The 22,703-nt window shown below is 49.1% G+C and overlaps 1 protein-coding gene across 1 annotated transcript; it reads left to right on the top strand.

Moving 5' to 3' along the window:
- The first annotated feature begins 3,309 nt into the window (after positions 1–3,309).
- On the top strand, positions 3,310–20,733 carry STRIP1 (striatin interacting protein 1). The gene is made up of 21 exons (XM_016155641.2): positions 3,310–3,511; positions 5,950–6,019; positions 6,674–6,748; positions 7,175–7,309; positions 7,397–7,517; positions 8,339–8,407; positions 9,402–9,508; positions 9,619–9,746; positions 10,663–10,845; positions 11,211–11,428; positions 12,404–12,469; positions 12,594–12,657; positions 13,730–13,801; positions 14,209–14,283; positions 14,596–14,693; positions 15,975–16,101; positions 16,307–16,407; positions 17,147–17,213; positions 17,771–17,875; positions 18,504–18,708; positions 19,768–20,733. The coding sequence occupies exons 1-21, from the start codon at positions 3,332–3,334 to the stop codon at positions 20,013–20,015; spliced, it is 2,514 nt and encodes an 837-aa protein (XP_016011127.2). The 5' UTR covers positions 3,310–3,331; the 3' UTR covers positions 20,016–20,733.
- Positions 20,734–22,703: the final 1,970 nt, after the last annotated feature.

The following is a 22,703-nucleotide window of genomic DNA, read 5'->3' as shown; positions in this document are numbered from 1 at the left end:
TGCTGCCCGACTGCAGGTCAACTGAGCACAGCCGTCTGAGGTGTACTAGCTCTCACGGCTTGTTTTCATGGAAAGTTGTCAACGGAGGGGATGGGTGTGTGTGTGTGTGTGTGTGTGTGTAGACTTTTTTTCTCAAGTCTGATAGATATGGTAAGTAGGAACTTTTTCTGTCACAACGGGGAGCAAACCAGCACTGGTGGCTTTTTCCTATCTTCAGCAGATTTGCTAACATCTAGCCGACAACGTCTTTGCCCTTTTCTAATTTTCCTCAAAATCAAGCGAATCATGAAGATGGCACTAAATGATATGAAGATGAAAATGCTGCAACCCCTACCATTTTTTTCCAGAAATAAATCCTTGTGTTCAATTGATTTTTTTAAATTCTTTTTGTGTGTGGAAAAAAACGCATAACAATTTATCTTAACCATTTTTAAGTATGCAACTCATGGCATTAAATACATTCACGTTGTTGTACAACCATCATCACCATCCATCCTCATAACTCTTCACCTTGTAAAACTGAAACTTTATGCCTGTTAAATAATAACTTCCCATTCCCCTACCCACCCACCCCTGATCCCTGGCAACCACCGTTACACTTTTTGTCTCTCAGAATCTGCCTATCTCATATAAATGGAATCATACATTTTTTAAAATGACTTATTTTACTTAGCATAATGTCCCCAAGGTTCATCATGTAGCATATCACAGAATTTCCTTTTCAAGGCTGAATAATACTCTATTTACATGCATACCACATTTTGCTTATCCATTCATCCATCACCACTTGGTTGAATAATGCTGTTAAGAATGTGGATGTACAAGTATCTCTTTGAGACCCTCCTTTCAGTTCCTTTGGGTATATGCCCAGAAGTAGAATTGCTCAATCATATGGTAATTCTAATTTTAATTTTTTAAAGAACTGCCATACTGTTTTCCATCGTGGCTGCACCATTTTACGTTCCTTCCAACAGTGCACGAGAGTTCCAGTTTCTCCACATCCTGGCCAATACTTGTCCGGTTTTTGATAATAGCTATCATCCTAATGGATGTGAAGTGGTATTTCATTGTACTTTTGGTTTAAATTTCTCTAATATTAGTGATGTCGAACATCTTTTCATGTGCTTATTGGCCATTCGTATATTTTCCTTGTAGAAATGTCTAGTCAAGTCCTTTGGCCATTTTTTAATATGGTTGGTTATTTCTTTGTTGGATTTTAGTTTTCTATATATGCTAGATATTAATCCCTTATCAGATATATGATATAGAAATATGTTCTCCCATTCTGTGGGCAGTTCTTTTACTCTCTGGATAGTGTCTTTCGATGCACAAATTTAAAAAATTTCTCATGGAGTCCAATTTGTTTTTTTCGTTGTTGTTATTGGTGGTCCCAACTTTACACTATTGAAAATACCACTGCCTGGCCCATCATCATACATATATCTTTGTCTAAATCTTTGATTATTTCCTTAGGATCCATTATTAGAAGTGGAATTACTGAACCAAAATCTTTCCTATTCTGAATGTAGCTGAAATAGTGTAGGGTCTTTAAAGGTCTAAATTTTACCCCCAAATGATAGAGCTTGTGGAGTTCAGTCTTAGAATTTGACCAAACTATAGTCATTAAAATTAGATGTCAGTTGTGTGTGGATTGTGTGCGATTTGGTGATTTTATCCAAGAAGCATTGTTTCCCCTCCCTCCCTCAAAATTCCTTAGTTTTTCCTATCAGCTTGGTCCAGCCCAGCTTGGATGAAATGCTAATTACAACGCATATTACTGGATATGAGAAAGAACAGGGGCAAAAGACAGGAAGACAGATAGGAGGAAGTAGCAATATGGTGGCTTTGGATTTACCCATTATTTAACAGAGACGTCTAAAGCACCTATTATATTACCTGGCAGAAATCATGCAAAAGTTGCATCACAGAGACATTGCGAGAATTGAGCTAGGGCTGTGGAGCAGCCAAGATGTAGTTCTGGAGAGACAAAGATGAATAAAATGCCTTGAAGGATTTCACATTCCAGTAACAGGTAATTATTATGTGCAACACCTCTAAGATGTCTAATGGGCATCTCAAGCTTGTATGTCCAAAACAGAAATCTTGATCTTCCCCATAAACCTATTTTTCTTTCTCCCAGCCCTGCTGATAGGAGTCCAGCCTATCAGCAAATCCTATTGAGTCTACCTACACAATGTAGAAATATATCAACCTAATGCTCCACCCTGGTGCAAACCACCACTATTTCCATCTGTATAGTGTCTTAACCTATCTGCTTTCATTTACTCCAGCAACTCTGCAATCCCTCCGAAAGCTGCCAGATTGGTCTTTTAATCAGACCACAACACTTCCCTGTTTAACACCTCCAGTAGTTTTCCATTTCACTTACAATAAAATTCAAATTCCTTTCCATGCCAATCTAGGCCCAGCATTTATTTGGCTCCACCATTATCTGGCCTTCAGCTCCCACAGTTCTTTCCCTGGCTCATTCAGTTCCTGCACACCCACCTCAGGGCCTCTACAATGAGCTGGGCCCTCTGCCCAAGCGGCCTCCATGGATCTTTGCATGGCTGTCTCTTTTCAGAACTCATTCAAAAGTGCACCTTCAGGCCCATCCTTCCTGGGCCTGATATACCTACTTAATATAGCCATGCTCCCCTCATCACCATTGCCACCTTCTAGTCCCTTATATTTTTTCTTCTCAGCACTTGTTCCTCTAATGTTATATCTGTGTGCTCATCGTTTGTCTCTTCCGCTAGGTGCTACACCATTAGTGCAGGAACTTGATTTGTTCCTCATTCTATCTCGCTGTCTGGAGCATAGGAAACGTTCGTTAAGTGTTGAATGAAATCTATCGATGAATGTTTGTCACAACTGGAATTATTTTATTGATTTATTCACTTGTTTACCATATATCCCCAATGTGACTGTAAACTCCCTGGAGTCCGGTAACATATCCGTTTTGTTCACCACTATATTATCCCCTAAACTTTGAACAGGGCTATAAAAGTGACAAGTGCAAAACAACGCTAAAGGAGGAGGGGAGAGGCAACTAAAATGAAGGAGCTATGCGAGTCCTCACAGATAAAACGACATCTAAACTGGAACTGAAAGGGAGTAGAAACTAAAAGGACCAAGAAAGATAAAATTTCAAGCAGAAAGGAATCTCTCGAGGTGTAGTGCAACCAAGATGGCTCTCAGCCCTTGCCGCCACACTTAATATGGCCACCAGGGAGCGCCCTTTTTTTTTTTTTTTTTTTTTAAGAAATCACGCGAGAATTGCTGCCCTGCTACAGTCCGCGAATTGAGCCGGGGGTGTGGAGCAGCCAAGATGGAGCCGGCAGCCGGCGGCCCCAGCCCGCTGATCATGAACAACAAGCAGCCCCAGCCGCCGCCACCTCCGCCGCCGGCCACCGCACAGCCTCCGCCCGGGGCACCACGGGCCGGCGGGGGCCTTCTGCCCGGGGGCAAAGCTCGAGAGTTCAACCGCAACCAGCGCAAAGATTCGGAGGTCAGGAGCTTCGGGGGGCGAAGCTAGCCCTGGGCGGGCGGCGGCGGGGGACCCTGGCCCGGGGCCGCTCCCGGATCCAAGTCGGGTTTCCCAGAGGGCTCGGCAGGGCCTTGGCAGGGGAGTTGTCATTTTACAGCGAAAGGAGCAAGACGTAAGGCTGGCACCCCCGGCTCCGGGGGCGTGATGCCGGGTTCCCAGCCCCGAGCTCTGCCGCCCGGGAGAACCCCGGGAACGGATGACTGCTCGTTTCCTCCGGGGCCGGCGCTGTGGACGCCGGCGCGCGGCTCCAGCCTCTGAGGAAGCCGTCCCCCGCCCCAGTTCGGGGACAGAGAGAGTGAGCCTGGGTGCGCTCCGGGGGTCCGGGCGACGGAGCCCCGAGCCCCAAGCCCCAATCTTCTCTGGCCTCTGGTCCTGTGCGTTCTGCAGCGCGCGGTGGCTGGTGTGTGTGGACAGGGAAGGACTGACCACTGTTTGGAAGGCACTTCGAAGCTGGATGGAGCTAATTCTCACTAATAGTAGTACTACAGCGCCCAGAGGTTGTGAGAGTAGGAGGGGGCCCCTGTTTACCCCGACCTGAGCCGGTGCAGGTTCAGGCCACGGTTTGACAGCCCCTGGTTGGTGTGCCCAAGTGCGCCCAGTGCTGAACTGTTAGTGATCAGAAATACACATTTTAAACGTGAGTTAAGGCTCAGCATTCCCTCCTCTTTGGCTTTCCCTCCCCTTCCGGAGACACCGGAGTCTGGAGCTGACTAGTCACCTCACCCCCGAGTTAAAGAATTCCTCCCACTGCCTTCCATTGTAGAATTCATGAATGAAGACATGTCACAGCGTTGTATGGCTTCTCAATCAGCACGTTCCCAGAGCACTTACTGTGAGCGCTCCTTCACCGGAGACAACTCCCAGGCTGGTAGTTCAGGTGCTTAGTAATGAGAAGGAATTTCTCGCTGTCCAGGCACAGTGTACCAACTCCTACCAAAGAGTGATGATACTGTCTTGAGACATATGAAGTCATTTGATCTCAGGCTCTTGTCTTTTGTTGGCAAGTGCAAATCTCTGGTCAAACATGTTAAAACTTAGCAAGTCCAAAGTAGACATACTTGAGCCTGAAGTAAATTATTTGTAAAAGCAATGAAAACAATCTGTTAGGAGCCCTTGCTCAATGGGGTAATGGGACATCAGTGGTGACTACTTAATAATTTTTCAAATGTAGAGAATTATGAAAGTGGTGGGGGTGAACCCGCCTTCATTACGAGAGGAGTTATACTTTAAAAAGAGTTTTCTATTTTCGTAAGTAGCCATGATTGGCCACATAAATAACCTTTAATGCATTTAAATTGCTCTTTCTACCCTTTAATTTCCATGTAGATTCAACACATGGAATGGCAGTTAGTGAGCACATTTAAGCCGAGAGACCTGTCTCAATTCGTTTTCTTAGAGATAGTGTTGTACACGGCTCTTTCTCGAGTCATAGCTAAAATCAGTAGACGGGGAGCCTGAGCAGTGCCTGGAGGACAGGGAGGCTGACACTCCACGAGAGCCCACTGTGTGCTACATAATTTCGTTTCGTACTTCAAAACTTTCAAGATGGATTTTTGTTATCCTCATTCCATAAATGAAACTGAGGCTCAGTACCTTGTGAAAGTGTACACTCTGTTGCCTCTGAATGAGGAGTGGAGTTCGTCATTCAGGATTTGTGGGCATGTCTTTGTCATCCCAAGTAGATTGTAATTAAGCCTGAGGACTTTACCTATTTCTTCACTTCTTCACTCTTCCCAGAACAAAGCTTCCAAGATGCTGTGTTCTCAGTGGTCACCTATCCCCAACAGTAAAAATATTCTTGTCACGTTCTCTCCTGTGTGTGGGAGGGCAGCCATTCTGTTCAGCTTCTGCCTTCTCTGTCTGTCGGTTCTCACTGAAATTTGAGAGAAGGGAAGGGATGCTGAGGGTGTTGGTACTCATTCTGTCCTAAGCTGTTGATAATCCGCTATCCGGAGAGAAGTGAGGCTTCTGGAATCTTAGCACCATATGGAATGCTCGTTCACCGCACAGGATACGTAGAAGCTTTGTGTTCATTCAGCCAACAAATATGTATTTGAGTGTAAACTATTCATTCACTTATTCATGCCAAGTAGTGTGTGGGGCGTCGTGAAATCATTGGTGAACGAAATGGGCAAAGTTCCCGCTTTCAAGGAGCTTGCAGACGCTTAACAGATACACGTGCCAGCATGTAAGTTATGATAAATGCTCTGAAAGAAAAGTGCAAGGAGCTCCGAGATACCTGAACTAGCCCAGGAGACAAGATAGTGTGATAAAACATCAGCAAAGTGGTGGCAGTGGTGTCCTGTAACACAGCGGTGTCTCCAGGAGCATATGCGTTTCTTCCTTTGGAAAACACTCGCAATGATCTTGGGCATCACTCTCTCTGTCGTTCTCCACAGGGCTATTCTGAGTCACCAGACCTCGAGTTTGAATATGCTGACACAGACAAGTGGGCTGCAGAGCTCTCGGGTAAAGCACAGACTTTCATGTTATTCGGGGGTGTTTTTTTTTTCCTTATTGATCTTTAATAAAATGAAGAGTGAATGCGTCCTAGTAATGTTAGTTATTGGATTCAAGCCTTGCGTATCTCATGTTTGGCTTTTGCTTTACTCTTAATGAAGCATCTCTGTGTGGTCAGTTCAATTGGCTGTGGCCCAGTCCCAGTGTGGACAGTGATGCTCCTGGGTCATGAGGAATGCCAGCAGGTGCTCCTGCATCTGTGCACATCCATCGCTGCTGCTCACGTGTAACGTGAGGTTAATGAGAGCTGCTTCTCAAGCCGCCATAATACAGGTCCTCTTCAGGAGGTTGCAGCCATTTGAAAGACACATGTTCATGGTGGCCGTCAGCCTCTGGCATGGCATGGTGGGATCGATGTGCCCTGAACTAGAAATGCCTGGATTTATCCTTAACTGGCATTCTGGTTATCAGCTGCAAGGGAAGTCAGCATCCTTTCCATCGTGGACATGAGAGCAGGAAGACGCCCTTAGTAATTAGAAATTGGAAGTGCCCATGACTCAGGGACAGAGTTGAGCCTAGGAGCAAACAGCTTACCTTCTCTTATGTATGCAAGACCTACTGTGGAATATGAACATGGAGCTGATGAGACTTTGTTCTTGACAGAGCTTTACAGCTACACGGAAGGGCCAGAGTTCCTGATGAATAGAAAATGCTTTGAGGAGGACTTCCGGATCCATGGTGAGATGATTCCCTCTACTTCTTGGTTCCTTTTACCCCACGTCATGAGAGCTGCAGGGTTTCTCTTAGTCATCTGAATGACCTAAGTCATCCTGGAGTAGTCTAGAAAGTCTGATAAGTCCAGGCCACATATGACATTTAGAGTGGGTTTGCAAGTACTCCGGTGGTAGCTTTTCAGGACGTGAGTATTATGGGGGAGGGGAGAAGGATTTTATATGATTAAAATTGCACCAAAAATAGCAGCGTTTCAGTCTGGAAATTCAGATTGACAGAGCAGCAGTGTGACTTTATCCCTTACGTGAGGAGTGACTTTCTGGGTTTTCTGGTCCTGCGGCGGTCCTGAATTTGGTGGGTTAACATAGCGTTGGTTCCAGCGTGAGGGTTTTTCTGGGCTAAAGTGTAACTAACTAGTCTCTTGCCCCACAGTGACAGACAAGAAGTGGACTGAGCTGGACACCAGCCAGCACCGTACCCATGCCATGAGGCTCCTGGATGGCTTGGAAGTCACTGCCAGGGAGAAGAGACTCAAAGTGGCTCGGGCAATTCTCTACGTTGCCCAAGGTACTGAGTGGCCCCTGGTACCTCCTTCAGTGATGTGGCCCAGCCAGGTACAGGAGGGGCTCAGTGAGCTGTGCCCTGTGCTTGCAGGCACCTTCGGGGAGTGCAGCTCCGAGGTGGAGGTGCAGTCCTGGATGCGCTACAACGTCTTTCTGCTCCTGGAGGTGGGCACGTTCAGTGCTTTGGTGGAGCTCCTGAACATGGAAATAGAGTGAGTTCTTCTGAGAGGCTTGAATAGAGAAGGGAGGCGGGGGTTGGGGGTACAAAACTTACAGAACTGCCTAGTCTCGAGAGGGTTAAACGGGCTACATGGGGCTGGGAGGCTGGTCCCAGGCCCTCTTCTGAATAGCCAGGTTGAATAACAGGGAAGCTGCTCACTCAAACCGTAGGGATTGATGAGGGGGTCCCTGTAGCTCGCTAACACCAAAGATTTTGCCAGATGGTGCAGATCCTGTCCCAAGCCTGTTGTACTCCCTCAGCAGGAGGCCTCTCACTTCTCATTCTCTTTTGAACCTGCAGACTCCACTATGTTTACACCACAATTTCCCCTCAGCGGGAGGCCAGACAGTGGTCTGACATGTGGGCTCATCCAAAGCCTGCTGTAGCCTATGTCATCACTAGCCCTTTGTTTGGTGGACAGGTCAGTTGCTGCTCATCTAGGGACAGCACCATCAAAAAATAACTAAGAACACTCATTGAGTGCATGTATGTCCCAGGCATTGTGCTGAGGACGTTGCATGTACTAATTCACATTAATGACACAGGTGCTGTTGCCATCCCCATTTTGCAGATGAGGAAATTGAGGCACGGAGAGGTTAAGTACCTTGCCCCTGGACACATAGCTAGTAAGTGTCAGAGCCAGGATTCAAACCCTGGCAGTCTGGTCCGTGGCCTGCATTCTTACCCCCGGGTCCTGTGGCCTCTTATGTATATATCAACAGCGTGTTATTCCTCCACTGAGCAGCACTTGTCAGGGGAACCACTCCTCTTCCTTCCCGGGTGCAGGCCCTGATGCTGAAATCTCTCCTTTAGCAACAGTGCCGCCTGCAGCAGTGCGGTGAGGAAGCCGGCCATCTCCCTGGCTGACAGCACAGACCTGAGGTGAGGCCGCAGCTTGGGCTCCCTGAGCGTTAGCCAGAGAGCAAGATCAGAGCAGGGCTGGGGCGGGGGCGCGCGTTCTTGGGTTCCTTGTGTGTACGCATTCCTTCTGCACACACTAACCTGCAAGTGTGATGGGCTCGTCCTGGGTTGGCCCTGCCGAGTGCTCTCCCTAGGGGGCCTCTGGGTTGAGACTCCCAGAGGAAATCCAGGGTGAGGCCACCTATAATAGAGCCACAGGGAAGTGTGGCCTCCTGCCCACACTGCTGCCCAGGACTCGGTGGTGGGGCGTTTTGTATTAGGAGGAAGCGTGGCGTGGCTTTTTGGGCTCCCACCTTCTCGTATACAGCTTGACGCCCACCTGTGTAGGGCTGGTCCTGACAACTTCATGATGCTCCATGGCTGCCTAGGAAGTAGTAGCAACTGCTTGACAACAAGATGGATCATCTTCTCATTTTTGTGCGAGGATTAAAATCTGTCCCTTTGTGTGCATTTGGAAGTTTTCAGACTGGCCTTGGGTGGTGTTCACCTCTGTAGTTTGGGTCCCTAGGCATCACTCTGTCACTCCCAGTTTTCACTCCATCGAGGTGGCACCTTGTTCTCACTTCAACCCTGCTCTGCTTCTGCAGATCCAGCCCCCACTTCCACAGCTCACTGCCATATCTGTGTTTTTTCATTCCACAAAGCTCAGAGCAGTAAATTGGCCCGGCCATTCTTGTTCATATTGATTCATTTAGGAACCATTTATTCAACACCTGCTTTGATTAAGCCCTTTGCTAGACACTGGAAACAGAACAGAGTCAGATCTGGTCCCAGCCTTAGTAACATGGGGCAGAGAAGGAAACACCAAGAGGTGCTGTGTGTGACCCAGGTTCCTCTGTTAAAGCCCTCGCCCACCAGCCAGCCTTGTGCACAGGCTTTTCTCATGTTAGCTGGGATGGGAGGGAGCCAGGACACTCCCTTGGTCCCCCATTCTGCTCTGTTGTCTTGTCCCCAGGGTCCTACTCAACATCATGTACCTGATTGTGGAGACCGTTCACCAGGAGTGTGAGGGCGATAAGGCCGAGTGGAGGACCATGCGACAGACCTTCAGGGCTGAGCTGGGTAGAAACCGGGGGCTCCTGTCTTGAGGCCCTTCCTGGGAACTGAGGCTGGTGGGCCCTGGCAGGGTCCTGTTCCTGCCCGTGGTCCTGACGCCTTTGTGTTACCTCCAGGTTCCCCACTGTATAATAATGAGCCATTCGCCATCATGCTGTTCGGGATGGTGACCAAATTTTGCAGTGGCCATGCCCCTCACTTCCCCATGAAGAAGGTTCTCTTGCTGCTTTGGAAGACAGTGTTGGTGAGTACTTCTTTGAAGGGGGACTCAGGTGCTAGGGGACAGGGTGGGAGGGACGCGTGCGCTACCAGTCTCTCTGGGGTTTGCCCTCGCTGTCAGAATGAGTCGGCTCTGAGTGTTAGACCTTTACATCTTTCATGTGCTCTACACATTTTATCTTGGCCGCATATCCTGTTGGTTCCTCCTAAAGCCTCACCAAAGACAGACAGGAAAGCTGAATTTCTCAGAAACAGTAAAACTAAGTGACCTAAAATCGCTGAATGTTACTGGAGTTTTGGCTTCAAGGGGGATGTTTAGATGAAGCTTTGTTTTAAATTTGAGCGTCCAGCAATATACTGTTGACCCTTGAACAGCATGGGTTTGCACTGCATGGGTCCAAATATATGCAGGTTTTAAAAATGTAAATGGACCCATGCAATTCTAACCCATCTTGCTCAAGAGTCAGCTATATTTCCAGTCTGTGGTTTCGAATCCACGTATGTGGAGGGCCAGTTTAAGTTGGATGTGGATTTTTTACTGCACTGGTTGGTTGGCACCCCATCCCTCTCATTGTTCAAGGGTCAGCTATATTTCCAACTTGACTTTGAAAGATCAGCATGCATAGCTTTTGAAGCATATGAGTCTCCCTGATGTTTCTAGGAACTCGAAGGGTTAGGCTCTTCAGTCTGCCTTTTTTTTTTTTACTTGAAGAGCATGTCGTTCACACAGAGTCAAATGTATCTGTCCCCCAGGCTCATCAGTCTCTGTTTGCTCCTCTCTCTTCCTGATTGATGTCACTGCACTCTCCCTTGTTCAGAGGTTGTGTGAGTCTCTGTAAAGATGTAGGTCATGGTGTCATGGGTGCTCTCAACCCTGACACAGTGATCAGGGACCTGCTTATGGACGTGTTGACCCTGACTCTGCACCCTATCTGATGCAGTGCACACTGGGTGGCTTCGAGGAGCTGCAAAGCATGAAGGCCGAGAAGCGCACCATCCTGGGCCTGCCCCCGCTGCCTGAGGATAGCATCAAAGTGATCCGCAACATGAGGGCTGCCTCTCCACCGGCGTCTGCCTCTGACCTGATCGAGCAGCAGCAGAAACGGGGCCGTCGGGAGCACAAGGTGAGGGCAGCGGAGGACCTTGGGACGCCTGGGGGTTCTCGAGGCACACGTATGTGGCGGCATGGTCCCTGGACAAGCGGGGTTGTTGGAAATTGTCTCTGATGAGCTAGTCAGATTGAAGGCCTCCGGGGCGGGGACACTGTGTCCCCAGCCCAGGGCCTAATTTATAGCGGGTACTCAGGGTGTGCAACTTTTGAGGGACTGAGGCAAGAAATGATTTGTCATTTGGGCCCAACCCTGACTTCCTCTTTGGTTTTCTGCTGTCCTCGTTCTCTACCCACCACCATTCTGTGTTACAGCCTCTCTAGCCTCCTTGCCCTTTTCTCGTTCATCAGTTTTCTGCTCTTCCCTCCCTCTGTGTTCAGGCTCTGATAAAGCAGGACAATTTGGATGCCTTCAACGAGCGGGATCCCTATAAAGCTGATGACTCTCGAGAAGAGGAAGAAGAGAATGATGATGACAACAGTCTGGAGGGAGAGACGTTTCCTCTTGAGCGGGATGAGGTGATGCCTCCGCCACTACAGCACCCCCAGACCGACAGGCTTACGTGCCCAAAGGGGCTCCCGTGGGCTCCCAAAGTCAGGTGAGTCTCAGGCCTTTGGAACACTCTTGGCTCCTGAAACCAGAGCCTGCACACCCACAGGCCTGGCACCTGGCCTGAGTCACCACGCGGGGTCCTCTGCAGGGCCAAGCTGACCTCGGCTCTGGGATAAGGCTCTCTTAAAGTACCCTGTGCTAGCCCGGAGGTCTTAGGGCTGGCCTTGGTAGCCTTGCATGGAGAGGCCCCTATGTGGCTATTGAGTCAGTAGTAGGAGTTAGCTCTTGGTTACACGTGCTGTTAGTGAAGGGGGATGGGAAAAATGAAAATAAGTATTTAAGTGAGGCCATCTCCACCCGCCCTGGGGTTGTATATAGTATTTAACAGAAAAATTACAGATTAAGGAAGAGTTTATTTAGACTCATAGTTAAAATGTTTGAGATACATGTGCATGAATCAGTGGTTGGGAAGGTTCCCGAATATATGAAAACGATATATAAATGGTATTTGTTTGAAAAAGCAACTTAAGAAATAGATGAATGTGTGAACGAATATAGGAGTCATTTGCTTATCCAGGTAAAGTCCCAGTTTTCCGTGCTCCATGGTGGGAGTACAGAACAGGTCATCAGATAATGTAAGATATGCAGATTGTTTGAGACAGGAAAATGTGACTTATGAAAAAAATCAGCTTGTAGCTCTATAACAATTTAAAATATTTGAGATATTCTGTTAACAAACTTGTTATTAATATCTGAATAAAGTATGCCTCTAAGTTTGTTGTATCATTTTAATTTTATGAGTAAACAATGTTTCCAGGGTATTAATGCAATACTATTATGAAAGACATTAAAATAATCTGAAAATTTCAGTTCCTTTTTTTTTTTCTTTTTCCATTTTCTAAAAAGAAAAAAAATGTGAGAGACTTTTTCTTCTGGCTTAGCAATTTCTGGATGTTCTGTGTTTTGTTAACCGTGATACCTTGGAATAACATTAATTAAAACCTTGCTCTCTTTTTGGCAGAGAGAAAGACATTGAGATGTTCCTCGAGTCCAGCCGCAGCAAATTCATAGGTTATACTCTAGGCAGGTGAGTGTGATCTGAGTTCCTTTTGAAGAAAGGTAACGAGAAATTCACTCTCCTGGCCTTTGGTGTTCGGGGACCCAGGTGAATTGATGTGCAGACTTAACACAGGGCCTGCTTTGTTCTCCAGTGACACGGACACAGTGGTGGGGCTGCCCAGGCCAATCCACGAAAGCATCAAGACTCTGAAACAGGTAGGTGGCTTCTGGCTTAGTTTGGTCCCCAGTGAGTAAGGTGAGACCAGCCCGTTGGGAAAAGCTGTTTGAGACTGTTGTGCGCCTGGAGGACCTGGGGTGGAGGAGTGGGTGGACTGTGGCGATAACCTTTAAAACAATTCTTCATAAATTTTACTTACTTTTGGCTGAGCTTTTGTTGTGGCTTTACTGGTGATTCATTAAAGATTGTATTACCTGACAATTGTAGAGTTTTAAGGAGCTCATTAAATAGTCCCCCTTTTCCTTGCTCAAGTTCTAAGGTGATTGAGATAGAGGAATAAGAGATTGAAATGCCAGCTTTATTGCTGATAGAACAGTTGGAGAATGAATCATAAGAATGTAGCAATAATAGGAGTCCTGGTCCCTAGGCGGCCTCACCTGCCGGGGCCCAGGCAGTGCCGGAACCCTCTGTGCCTGGTGGAAGAGCGGAAGAGAGTACAGGCTTTTCCTCTTGTTAAAGAGGAAAGAGAAAGAGTGTAGGCTAAGAATGTCCTGTTCTTCCCCAGGCTCACCGATCAGCAAGGAGAGAGTGGGAGGGTTTTGCACACGCGTGTCCCTCCACATGGGAGGAAACGTCAAGGCGGGGAAGGGGTGTCTCTCCTGACTACATTTCTGGAGTGTAAATGTTTATGTTTTTAAAATATATTTTTGAAATGTGTGGTATTAAGTGGGCCATATGCAGCCAGGCTTTTTGAGCACTTGATTTTGAATACTCCAGTGCTTTATTCTATGTGAGTCTAAGTACTTGAATACTTGATTTTGCTTTAATAGTTTTTCTCCTGTCACTGTAGATATCTGACAGCCCCTTTCTCACCTTTCATTTGCTTTTCTCTAATCTATTGTGTGCTTTTTACACTGATTTTAAGAGGCTGGTACTCAGAAAAATGTTTTGGGGTTGGGATTTTAGTTAGGGATCTTTGTGGTGACCTAGCCCTCCCCGAGAAGATTGTGTTTGAAGAAAAGTGCGCGGGGTCTTTGCCAGGGTGTGGGGCACTTGGCCAGAGAATGAGAGCTGCGTTCCCAGTGCCTTCTTTCCCTTCTTTCTCCCCAGCACAAGTACACGTCGATTGCAGAGGTCCAGGCGCAGATGGAGGAGGAGTACCTTCGCTCTCCTCTCTCAGGGGTGAGTTGAAGGCCTTTAGCACACAGGATCCCCAGGTGTTACTAGGCCCTGTGCTGGGCCTAGACCACGAAGCAGGCCCAGGCCCTGCCCTCAAAAGACTCACAGTCTAGCTCCCACTGCAGGGATGGCATATGTTTGGTGCAGGGGTTAAGGAATCCTGGCTCCGCCACCTAGAGACTGACAACTTAGGCAGGTGACTGGATCTCTTTGTGCTTTAGTTTCCTCCCTGTAAAGTGGGAATGATAATAGTACCTTCTTCTAGAGTTACAGTGAGAATTAACTGAGTTATTAGTGCCTGGCATGTCGTATTATTCAAGGTCTGCTATCCTTGTCAATGTCATCATTTCCACTGGCTCAGGGGCTTGTGGTCGGGACTGGGGTTTGTATTTGTACCATTGTGTTAAAAGGGAGAAGAGGAAGTGGAGCAAGTCCCTGCAGAAACCCTCTACCAAGGCCTGCTCCCCAGCCTGCCTCAGTACATGGTGAGTGCACCTGGGTCTGGGACCCTTTTGATGGCCATCGGTGGGTACCTGCCATGGGATTGTCCTCCCCACTACACTGGCCTTGAGAGCATGCCCTGCCCATGTCCTTCAACCTCTCTTTTTGCCACCTGAGCCTCCCCCCAGAAGGACCACCTCTCACGGCTTAGTTCTATGCCTGGGCACTCTTATCTGGTCTGCTGCCTCCTGGATCTTATCTCTGCTGCTCCCTGCTTGGTCTTACCTGGTCTGTGTCCCCCTAGATCTTATCTATGCTACTTCCTCCTAGATCTTTTCTGGTCTGTTCCTTCCTAGATCGCATTGCTGAAGATCCTACTGGCCGCGGCTCCCACCTCAAAAGCCAAAACAGACTCGATCAACATCCTAGCAGACGTCCTGCCTGAGGAGATGCCGTGAGTATCAACATTCCTATAAATGGAGCAGGTCAGGGAAGCAGAATAGAGGAGAAGAGGGAATTGTTTGTCCCACCGTTTGCTAAGTTAGTTTTCTTTCTTTTTTTTTTTTTCTTTTTTGGCTCAGTTTCTCTGCAGGTTAAGTTGACAGTATTCCCGGTTCAGAAGAAAGAGAATGTACTAGATTAACTGTTCAGTTTCACTGGTTAGAGAGATGCCTTAGTCCAGCTAGCCTGGATTCTAGTGTAGACTGCCACTGAGTGCACACCTGAGTGAATTGGGCAAAGTCATTTCCTCCTCTGTAAAGTGAATCAGGCCATATTCGACATTTCCCAAAACTCTCCCTTGAAAGCTATGTGATTAAGACATCGAGGACGTGTAGGTTCGGCTTCTGGACAGTTTGCCAGCCAGCAGCTGACCCTGGGCTGGGTGTGGGTTCCTTCCTGTTTGCCAGAGAACTGGCAGGGAGAATAGTAGTAAATGCTCAGAGTGATAGTGAAATCCTTAGGGGTTCCTCCCCACTGGGGCACTGACCTCATCTGTTTGATGTGAGAATACAAACCAAGATCTGTTTTACTTTAAGAGAGACCTGGCCTTGACCTGGTCTCCTGCCTGCCTGCCAGTACCACCTGACTCTGAGCGCAGCTCCCCGGTGGCTGGGCTCCGTGTGAGTCGGGTACGCTAGCCAGGAGGCAGAGCTCAGCTGACACCAAAGTGAGTGTCACGGAACAGTAGCCATTATGATGGTCCTTGGAAAAAGGGTTCCAGAGTCAAATGTTGTATCTTCTCTTTTAAAGATTTACAATGAGAGACCTGGATTAAGAAACGGATTGAAATGTCTAATCACTGTGTTGTACATCTGAAACTAATATAATATTGTATGTTAACTATAACTGAAAAATAAATTTAAAAAAAAAACTGATTTAATTCCATACTTGCTAAATTTATCTGACTGAAGCCCTTTTTCCCCATCACACGAAACATCTCAGTGTACTGGTATTCCACAGAGCGTGTTCATATGGTGGCAGAAGCTTAGGGGAGATCTTGAAACAGGCTAAGAATGTGTGTGGGGCATCACAAAGAAGAAATAAATTGTGCTGAGCCAGATTGCTTGGGAAGGCGGTGGAGACGCCGGGGGCCTAACCTCCGAGGTGTCCGTGGGTGGCTGGCGAGGTGGGAGCCTTTGCGCAGAGAAGGCTCGGGAGTCCCGTCTCTCCCGTGAGCAGCTAGAGAGGAGGTGCGGCACATGCTGCTGGCTCATCCAGGTAATTGTGTTTCCAGCACCACAGTGTTGCAGAGCATGAAGCTGGGGGTGGATGTGAACCGCCACAAAGAAGTCATTGTTAAGGCCATTTCTGCTGTCCTGCTGCTGCTGCTCAAGCACTTTAAATTGAACCATATCTACCAGGTACTTGCAGGGCCTTCCTTCCTGTCCCCTGGGCCAGGGCCTTAGGCAGTGCTGTTTCTTCAGCCCTGAAGAACAGGCCTTGGCCTTCAAACCCCCTTGAGCTCTGCATGAATGTTCTAAGACAGTCTTCCAGCCAAGGCCTTTTATCAATGGAGGAAAGGGGGTAAGGTCCCAAGGGGCATGCTTATTTTTTTTCTGTTTTCAGTTTGAATACATGGCCCAGCACCTGGTGTTTGCCAACTGCATCCCTTTGATCCTAAAGTTCTTCAATCAAAACATCATGTCCTACATCACTGCCAAGAACAGGTGATAAGGACCAGGGATAGGAAGGGGAGTGTGTGTCCATACAGCAGGGCTCCCATCTGGCTTCTCTCACTCAGCGTATTCAGCACCTACAAGCCAGCACTCTGCCAAGCATCAGGGCTCAAAGACAGATGAGGCGTGGTCCCTGCCAGTCTAGCTGCTCTAGTGACAGGTAGCTTATCCTGGGCTCTAGTCCTAGCCTTTGTCCTATCTCACCGCCCTCCTGTTCTTTTCCTTTACTTTTTTTTTTCTTTTTTTTCTTTTTTGAGGAGACCAGCCAGGCCACCTGCTCTCTAAGGAGCTCGGCCATGTGCACTGCCATGCCTTGTTTGCTGACTCTTAAGCCCCTACCCCTCTCACCTGGTTATCAGCTGTACTTAACAGTGCCTGCTCGTCAGTGTGGTACCTCACAGGGTGAGCCGTCTGCCACACTCTGTCTCCAGTAGGGGCTTGGCATATATTATTGCCTTGTGAACTCAACTTCCAGCCTCAGATTTCCCCACAGGGTCTCTACCCTCTATAATATTATAAGCCGATTTCTGGCCCGAGAGACCTTACAAGTTCTCTTGGAGCAGGTATTTCCTCATCTTAGAGCTGGGGAAACCAGGGTGGTACACAGAAGGTAGATTCCTGCTTCCACTCCAGTAAGAGAGAGGAGAGCGAGGAGCCAGCCCTGTCATGGCTGCCATCCTAGAGGCCAGCCATTGCTCATGGTGGGTCCCCGACCTCTCGCCCTCTGCAGCATTTCTGTCCTGGACTACCCGCATTGTGTGGTGCGTGAGCTGCCCGAGTTGACTGCCGAGAGTCTGGTGAGTGGCGAGGCTCTTCCCCAGCTCCCTTTGGCGTGAGGGTCGCTGGTCGAGAGCTTGCTTCTCTCACGTTGGGATAGAGGTGTTGTCACAGATGAAGTCACTGTGGATGCCTGGATTTTGAAGCACTCTAATTGCTTTAGAGGGGCGTGGGAGGGGGACCTCACAGCGTGGAAATATTTGAATGTAGGGATGCATTCGTTGGGAGCATGAACTTCAGGCCCTGCGGACCCTGAGCTCACCTCGTCAAGCATTTTCTCTTTCTCCACACTGGAGCTCTGGGGCTGCAGCTCTGAGGGAACCTGGCACCCCAGAGTGTGGGGGCTGAGGCCACAGCCCCCAATCTCACACTCCATTTCCTGCAGAAAAATTCTAGGGAGTCCTCCTAACCCCCTGCCAGCTTCTGGGATGGAGTCCTCCCTGGGCTGAGAGGAGAGGGTTCCTGGTGCAGGCGCGGAGAGACCTGCAGTTCTGAGGTCCTGCAGGTGAGGGCCTTGGGAACTGCTGAGCGCCCTGCTGCTGTGAGGGTTACGACGATTCCTGGGTTTTCCGTGCAGGAAGCAGGTGACAATAACCAGTTTTGCTGGAGGAACCTCTTTTCATGTATCAATCTCCTTCGGATTTTGAACAAGTTGACCAAGTGGAAGCATTCAAGGACGATGGTGAGTCAGCGCAGTAAACAGGCATGGAGCTGGAGCTCAAAGAGAGCCACTCCCTGTACCCTCCCCTGCATAAGGAGGCAGGGGTCCCCGCGTGGCCTTGCTGCTGCAGCTACATTCTTTCCTCCTAACTCCTATGGCCACAGCTTTGCATTTTAAGGGCTAATTCTTGGTTCCTTGATGAGTCAAACTGGAAGCTGGGAGAGGCTCAGCCGTGCACTGAAGCAGATCCACACTCACAGAAGGGGTTTCCCTCTGTCCGCTTACTCTCCGTTGTTACCATAACCAGGGTTCTGGCGCCTCCGTGACTCCTGAGTCCGTCATTGCCATCGGGGTGGGAAGGTCCATGAATCCTCTGAAATTTGAGGAATGTGCACATAGTACTATTTCTGGTCAAGGAAGTCATAGCTTTCTTCAGATTTCAAAATGACCCGTAACTAGGGTGACCAGTTGGCAGGGACTTCCATGGTTTTAGCAGTGGAAGTCAGTCCATGTCCCAGGAGACCCCTCTGTCTGGGGGAACCAAGAACAGTTGGCCATCCTACCCATGATCCCAAAACGGGCGAGCAGCAGGTAGAGGTGCAGGCGTTCATTTCTGCCCTCCGCTTGGCCTTTGGGGGCCTCTTCCCAGATGCTGGTCGTGTTCAAGTCAGCCCCCATCCTGAAGCGGGCTCTGAAGGTGAAGCAGGCCATGATGCAGCTCTACGTGCTGAAGCTGCTCAAGGTGCAGACCAAGTACTTGGGACGGCAGTGGCGGAAGAGCAACATGAAGACCATGTCCGCCATCTACCAGAAGGTGCGGCACCGGCTGAATGATGACTGGGCCTACGGCAATGGTGAGGCCCTGGGCGGAGCAGGGCGGATAGGGTGTAGGGGAAGGGGCGACATCTTTCTCTCTCTGCTCTGAGCTTCCCTGTGAGGAATCAGGATGGGAGCTCTGAGAAGGACTTTGAGAAGCTGCCCAGACTGGGCGTCTGTCATCATCCCCCATTCCTCTGTCCCTCCCTTGAAGTCATTTTCCAGAAATTGTCACAAGACTCTCTTCCGTCTTTTCTCTCCCCCCTGCAACTGCCTTGGTTTTGGCCACCAAAATTCTCGCAACTCTTATTGGCTTCCCTGCCCTCAGTTTCTTCTCCTGCCTCAAACTTTGCCCCAGTCATCTTTTAAAAATACAGATCTGGTGGTGGCGCCTTCCTGAGTAAAATTCTTCATTAGCTTTTGATTCCCTTAGGGCCAAGGCATCTTCTCTGTAATCTGATCCAGCTTCTCTTCAGTCGAGCCTTGTCACACCCAGGGCTCTGGGCACACGGAGCACTCGGTCTGTGCACGTCAGCCATGTTGTCCCGCTTCTGTTCCAGCAATCCGCCCCCCTTGCCGTACTCCCCAAACCGTTCTACGTCTGCACGTTTTCCCCCCTCTGAGCAGCGCTTCGGCCTCTCCGGCAGAGCGGAAGGTTCTTCCTGGTGTTCTCTGAGCTTGCTGCCATCTTGGTACAGTTCCTGGCCCGTCACACGATGGCCAGGTGACTGCGTCTGCACTCCCAACACCCTGCAGGGAATTGAGAGTGAGCTGATGACAGAGGATCTGCGGGTTGCTCCTCCGATCCCAGAGAGCTGCGGAGAAGGTGTCTTTCAAAGAAGCGTGTTGGACTTGTGCTCTCCCATGGGGCCACGGAGACTGCAGTGTAACCTTTCTCCGTAGATCTGACTTTTCTCCTCTTACCTGACTTTCCTTCGTATCTAGGAAAAGACTGGTCAGTGTTCCTGAGGCCTGGGCTTAGGTGTTTCCTGCTCACTGCTGACAGCCTGGGGTGGCCTGTCCCTGAGCTGCAGTGAACCCAGGGGGCGCCGCCACAAGGACTTGGCTCCTAACCATATCTTCTTGCTTTGTCCCAGATCTCGATGCCCGGCCTTGGGACTTCCAGGCAGAGGAGTGTGCCCTCCGTGCCAACATTGAACGCTTCAATGCCCGGCGCTACGACCGGACACACAGCAATCCTGACTTCCTGCCTGTGGACAACTGCCTGCAGAGTGTCCTGGGCCAGCGAGTGGACCTCCCTGAGGACTTCCAGATGAACTATGACCTTTGGTTAGAAAGAGAGGTCTTCTCCAAGCCCATTTCCTGGGAAGAGCTGCTGCAGTGAGGCTTCTGGGCAGGGGACTAAGGAGGAAAGAAGGGGCGATATCTAGGTGCCGCAAGGCCTGTCCTGGTTCATTGCTGCAGTGCTCCCGACCCCCTCCAGGTGGCAGCACAGTCCCGCTGTGTCCTCCCTAACCAGCCCTGGGCTCCTGGCCGAGTCTGGATTTGGCCTCTGGTTGATCCCCAGCATCCTGCTCAGGAGCAGTCATCTCTCTACTTGGAATCCTCTCTTCCTGCACTCCTCCCCATTTTCCTCTCTTGGACATGGTTGGTTGCAGCTCATTTCTCATTCAGCCCAAGGCTGGGAATAGCTGGGATGGGCTGGGAACCCATTGCATCTGAATTCAGGGGTCACGCTGACTTTTCTTGAGAGATGCAAATCCTTGGCAACTCAGCTTGCCATGGAGGAGGGTTTAGGATTAGGGCCAGGGCCAGAAATTCTGAATCCTGGTTTTGCTTTGGGGGTTTCTGATGTCATCGCAGCCTCTTGCTAGATTTCATCGGAAGAGCTACAGAGGCCCCTGTAGCTGCCTCAGCACTTTGGACTTGGACAGGGTTGAGGTAGGAAGAGAAGCTTCCCTTAACCAGAGGTGCCATTTCCCCTCTTGGTTTGCAAGGGTCTGTAAATATCTATATATAAATCTATGTGGATTCTTTTGTGTCATGTTGGGGTTTTTAATGTGTTTGTGTATTCTGTTTACATTAAAAGGAAGCCAAAACAATCCCTATTGCCTTGTCTACAGGAAATATAGCCCCTGAATATTTCCTCCAGGTTTAGAATGTGGGTCTTCTTGCCAACATTGACAGGTCACCCATTTGTCCTCTGCCAAGCTGTCCACCTTTCCCATCTGAGAGGGGAAAGGGGAGGTGGCACTCATCCAGTGTTCTCTCCCCACAGTGATATGAGGTTGCTCCAGCCCAGCTCCAGGGCTCTGGGGTACTGGAGTGACAAGTTGTCCTGCACCTCTGAGTTTGATGTCATTGAGGTGGGAGCCCCAGGTTTCTCTGGATCACCTCCTGAGCTGGCCTCAGGCCAAGCAATTTCAGTGCTAGGGAAGGCGACCTGAGTCAGAGAGGGGCCACGCTCAGGGCCCTCACTGGGCAGATGGTTGGGACTGAGAGGAAACCTCTGTGTTCAAAGCCTGGGGAAGCAGACCATTAGGAGTTAGCGTCTCAGTGGAAAAGAGTGTCCGAAGGCCCAGGAGCCCCCAGGGCTCGGGGAGAAGCAAGGAAAACCTCGTGTAGGTGTGAGTTTGAGGCCTCCTGGAGCCTGCACCTGGCCTTCAGATCCGTGGACACATCTGCCTCCTCCTCCTGACTCAGTCTTGACTTATAAAGGAAGCATATTCTAGGGGAAAATCTCCCCCATGTTGATTTTTCCACTGAGCACCTGCCGGGCCTGGGTCCTGCTGAGCCCCAGTCCAGGCCCCAAGCTGGGCTGCCAGGACAGGCCTTGATGTGCCAGTGTGGCAAGGAGCAACAGGGGTGACAGCCAGCAGTGCACTCCTTATGTAAGCCATACAGCCTACGAGTTAAGAAGTCCCTGGGATTGATTGGCATTTTGCCCCAAATGACTTGCACAGGACAAGGGAATTTGACACAGTTCTTGTGTGCATGATGGATTCTCTGTTGTTTCTTGACAGGACCTATAGAAAGTATGTATCTTGGGGTTTCAGTTTGTAAAAGATGGATTTTCACATTCTTACTCCATCAGGCAGCCTGGTCACCGAACCTGCCTGCCTGAGGCTTTGTTCTTCTTTTTTGATTTCCTCAAACTCTTCTGCGAAGCTTAACCTTAACCAGAGGTGCCATTTTTCCTCTTGGTCTGTAAAGGTCTGTAAATATCTACCTATAAATCTGTGCAAAAACAGCAAGCAAAACCAAAACAAAAAAAAAAAAAGCACGTAGATTCTCAAAGCTCCAAGGGTCGCAGAGCCCGGGCAGGGAATCTCCGCATCCTAGGCCCAGGGGCAGCCACAGTGTGCCAGTGGCAGGCTTGCCGTTGGAACCCGGGTCTTTATACAGAAATATCCTTTGGAGCTAACGGCCACCCAGTCTCTGTGGCTTTCTATCTCATCTGGGTAACGAGATGGGCAGGGCACATGCAGGCTCATTGTAGAAGGCTGAGTTACATAAAATGTTGATAATTGCCAACCAGGCTCAGGGCTCAGGGCTCCTTCAGTCCACTGAGAGGTGGGTTACCTCGCGGCTTTATCATCCTCAGCATGGGAACTGTCCCTTGTTAATCAAAAGAGTTACCACTTACTGGGTGCCGAACAGGCAACGGGGCCAGTATTGATGCTTCCAGAAAGCTCATTTTCCACACAGTAGCCAGCAACTGGCAGTTGTAGAGTGTTTAGCATGTGCCAGCCACTGTTCTTAGCAATTTATTTCTTGTTTATAATAACCCCAAAGGTAGTGTTATTACAGTGCTTATTTTGTAGATGAGAAACTGGCACAGAAAGGGTAAAGAACTCGCCCAAAGCCAGAGCCCAGATGCAAACCAAGGTCTCTGTTCGCAATGTGCGTGCATTCCTCCCCCACACCCTTTCTCGATTAATCATTGTTATTCCCCAGCACTTAACCACCAGAGCCCGTCTGCTCATTTCTTCACCCCCGTCAGTGCTTAGTGTTGGCTCAAGCATGGGCCCCGGCAAGAAGATTCTTGGCAAATGTCAGCTGCTTTAGGCTC

Source organism: Rousettus aegyptiacus, unplaced genomic scaffold (genome assembly GCF_014176215.1).
Source record: "Rousettus aegyptiacus isolate mRouAeg1 unplaced genomic scaffold, mRouAeg1.p scaffold_m13_p_17, whole genome shotgun sequence".
Taxonomy (NCBI): domain Eukaryota; kingdom Metazoa; phylum Chordata; class Mammalia; order Chiroptera; family Pteropodidae; genus Rousettus; species Rousettus aegyptiacus.
The sequence above is the reverse complement of the archived record's forward strand: the minus strand, read 5'-3'. Positions and strand labels throughout refer to the sequence as shown.

Bases quoted from the DNA above. Each gene is read 5' to 3' on its own strand.
- STRIP1 (XM_016155641.2), top strand. From the start codon at position 3,332: ATGGAGCCGGCAGCCGGCGGCCCCAGCCCGCTGATCATGAACAACAAG. The intron at 12,470-12,593 runs GTGAGTGTGATC...TTTGTTCTCCAG, and splicing joins ATAGGTTATACTCTAGGCAG to TGACACGGACACAGTGGTGG. The intron at 17,876-18,503 runs GTGAGTCAGCGC...GCCTCTTCCCAG, and splicing joins GGAAGCATTCAAGGACGATG to ATGCTGGTCGTGTTCAAGTC.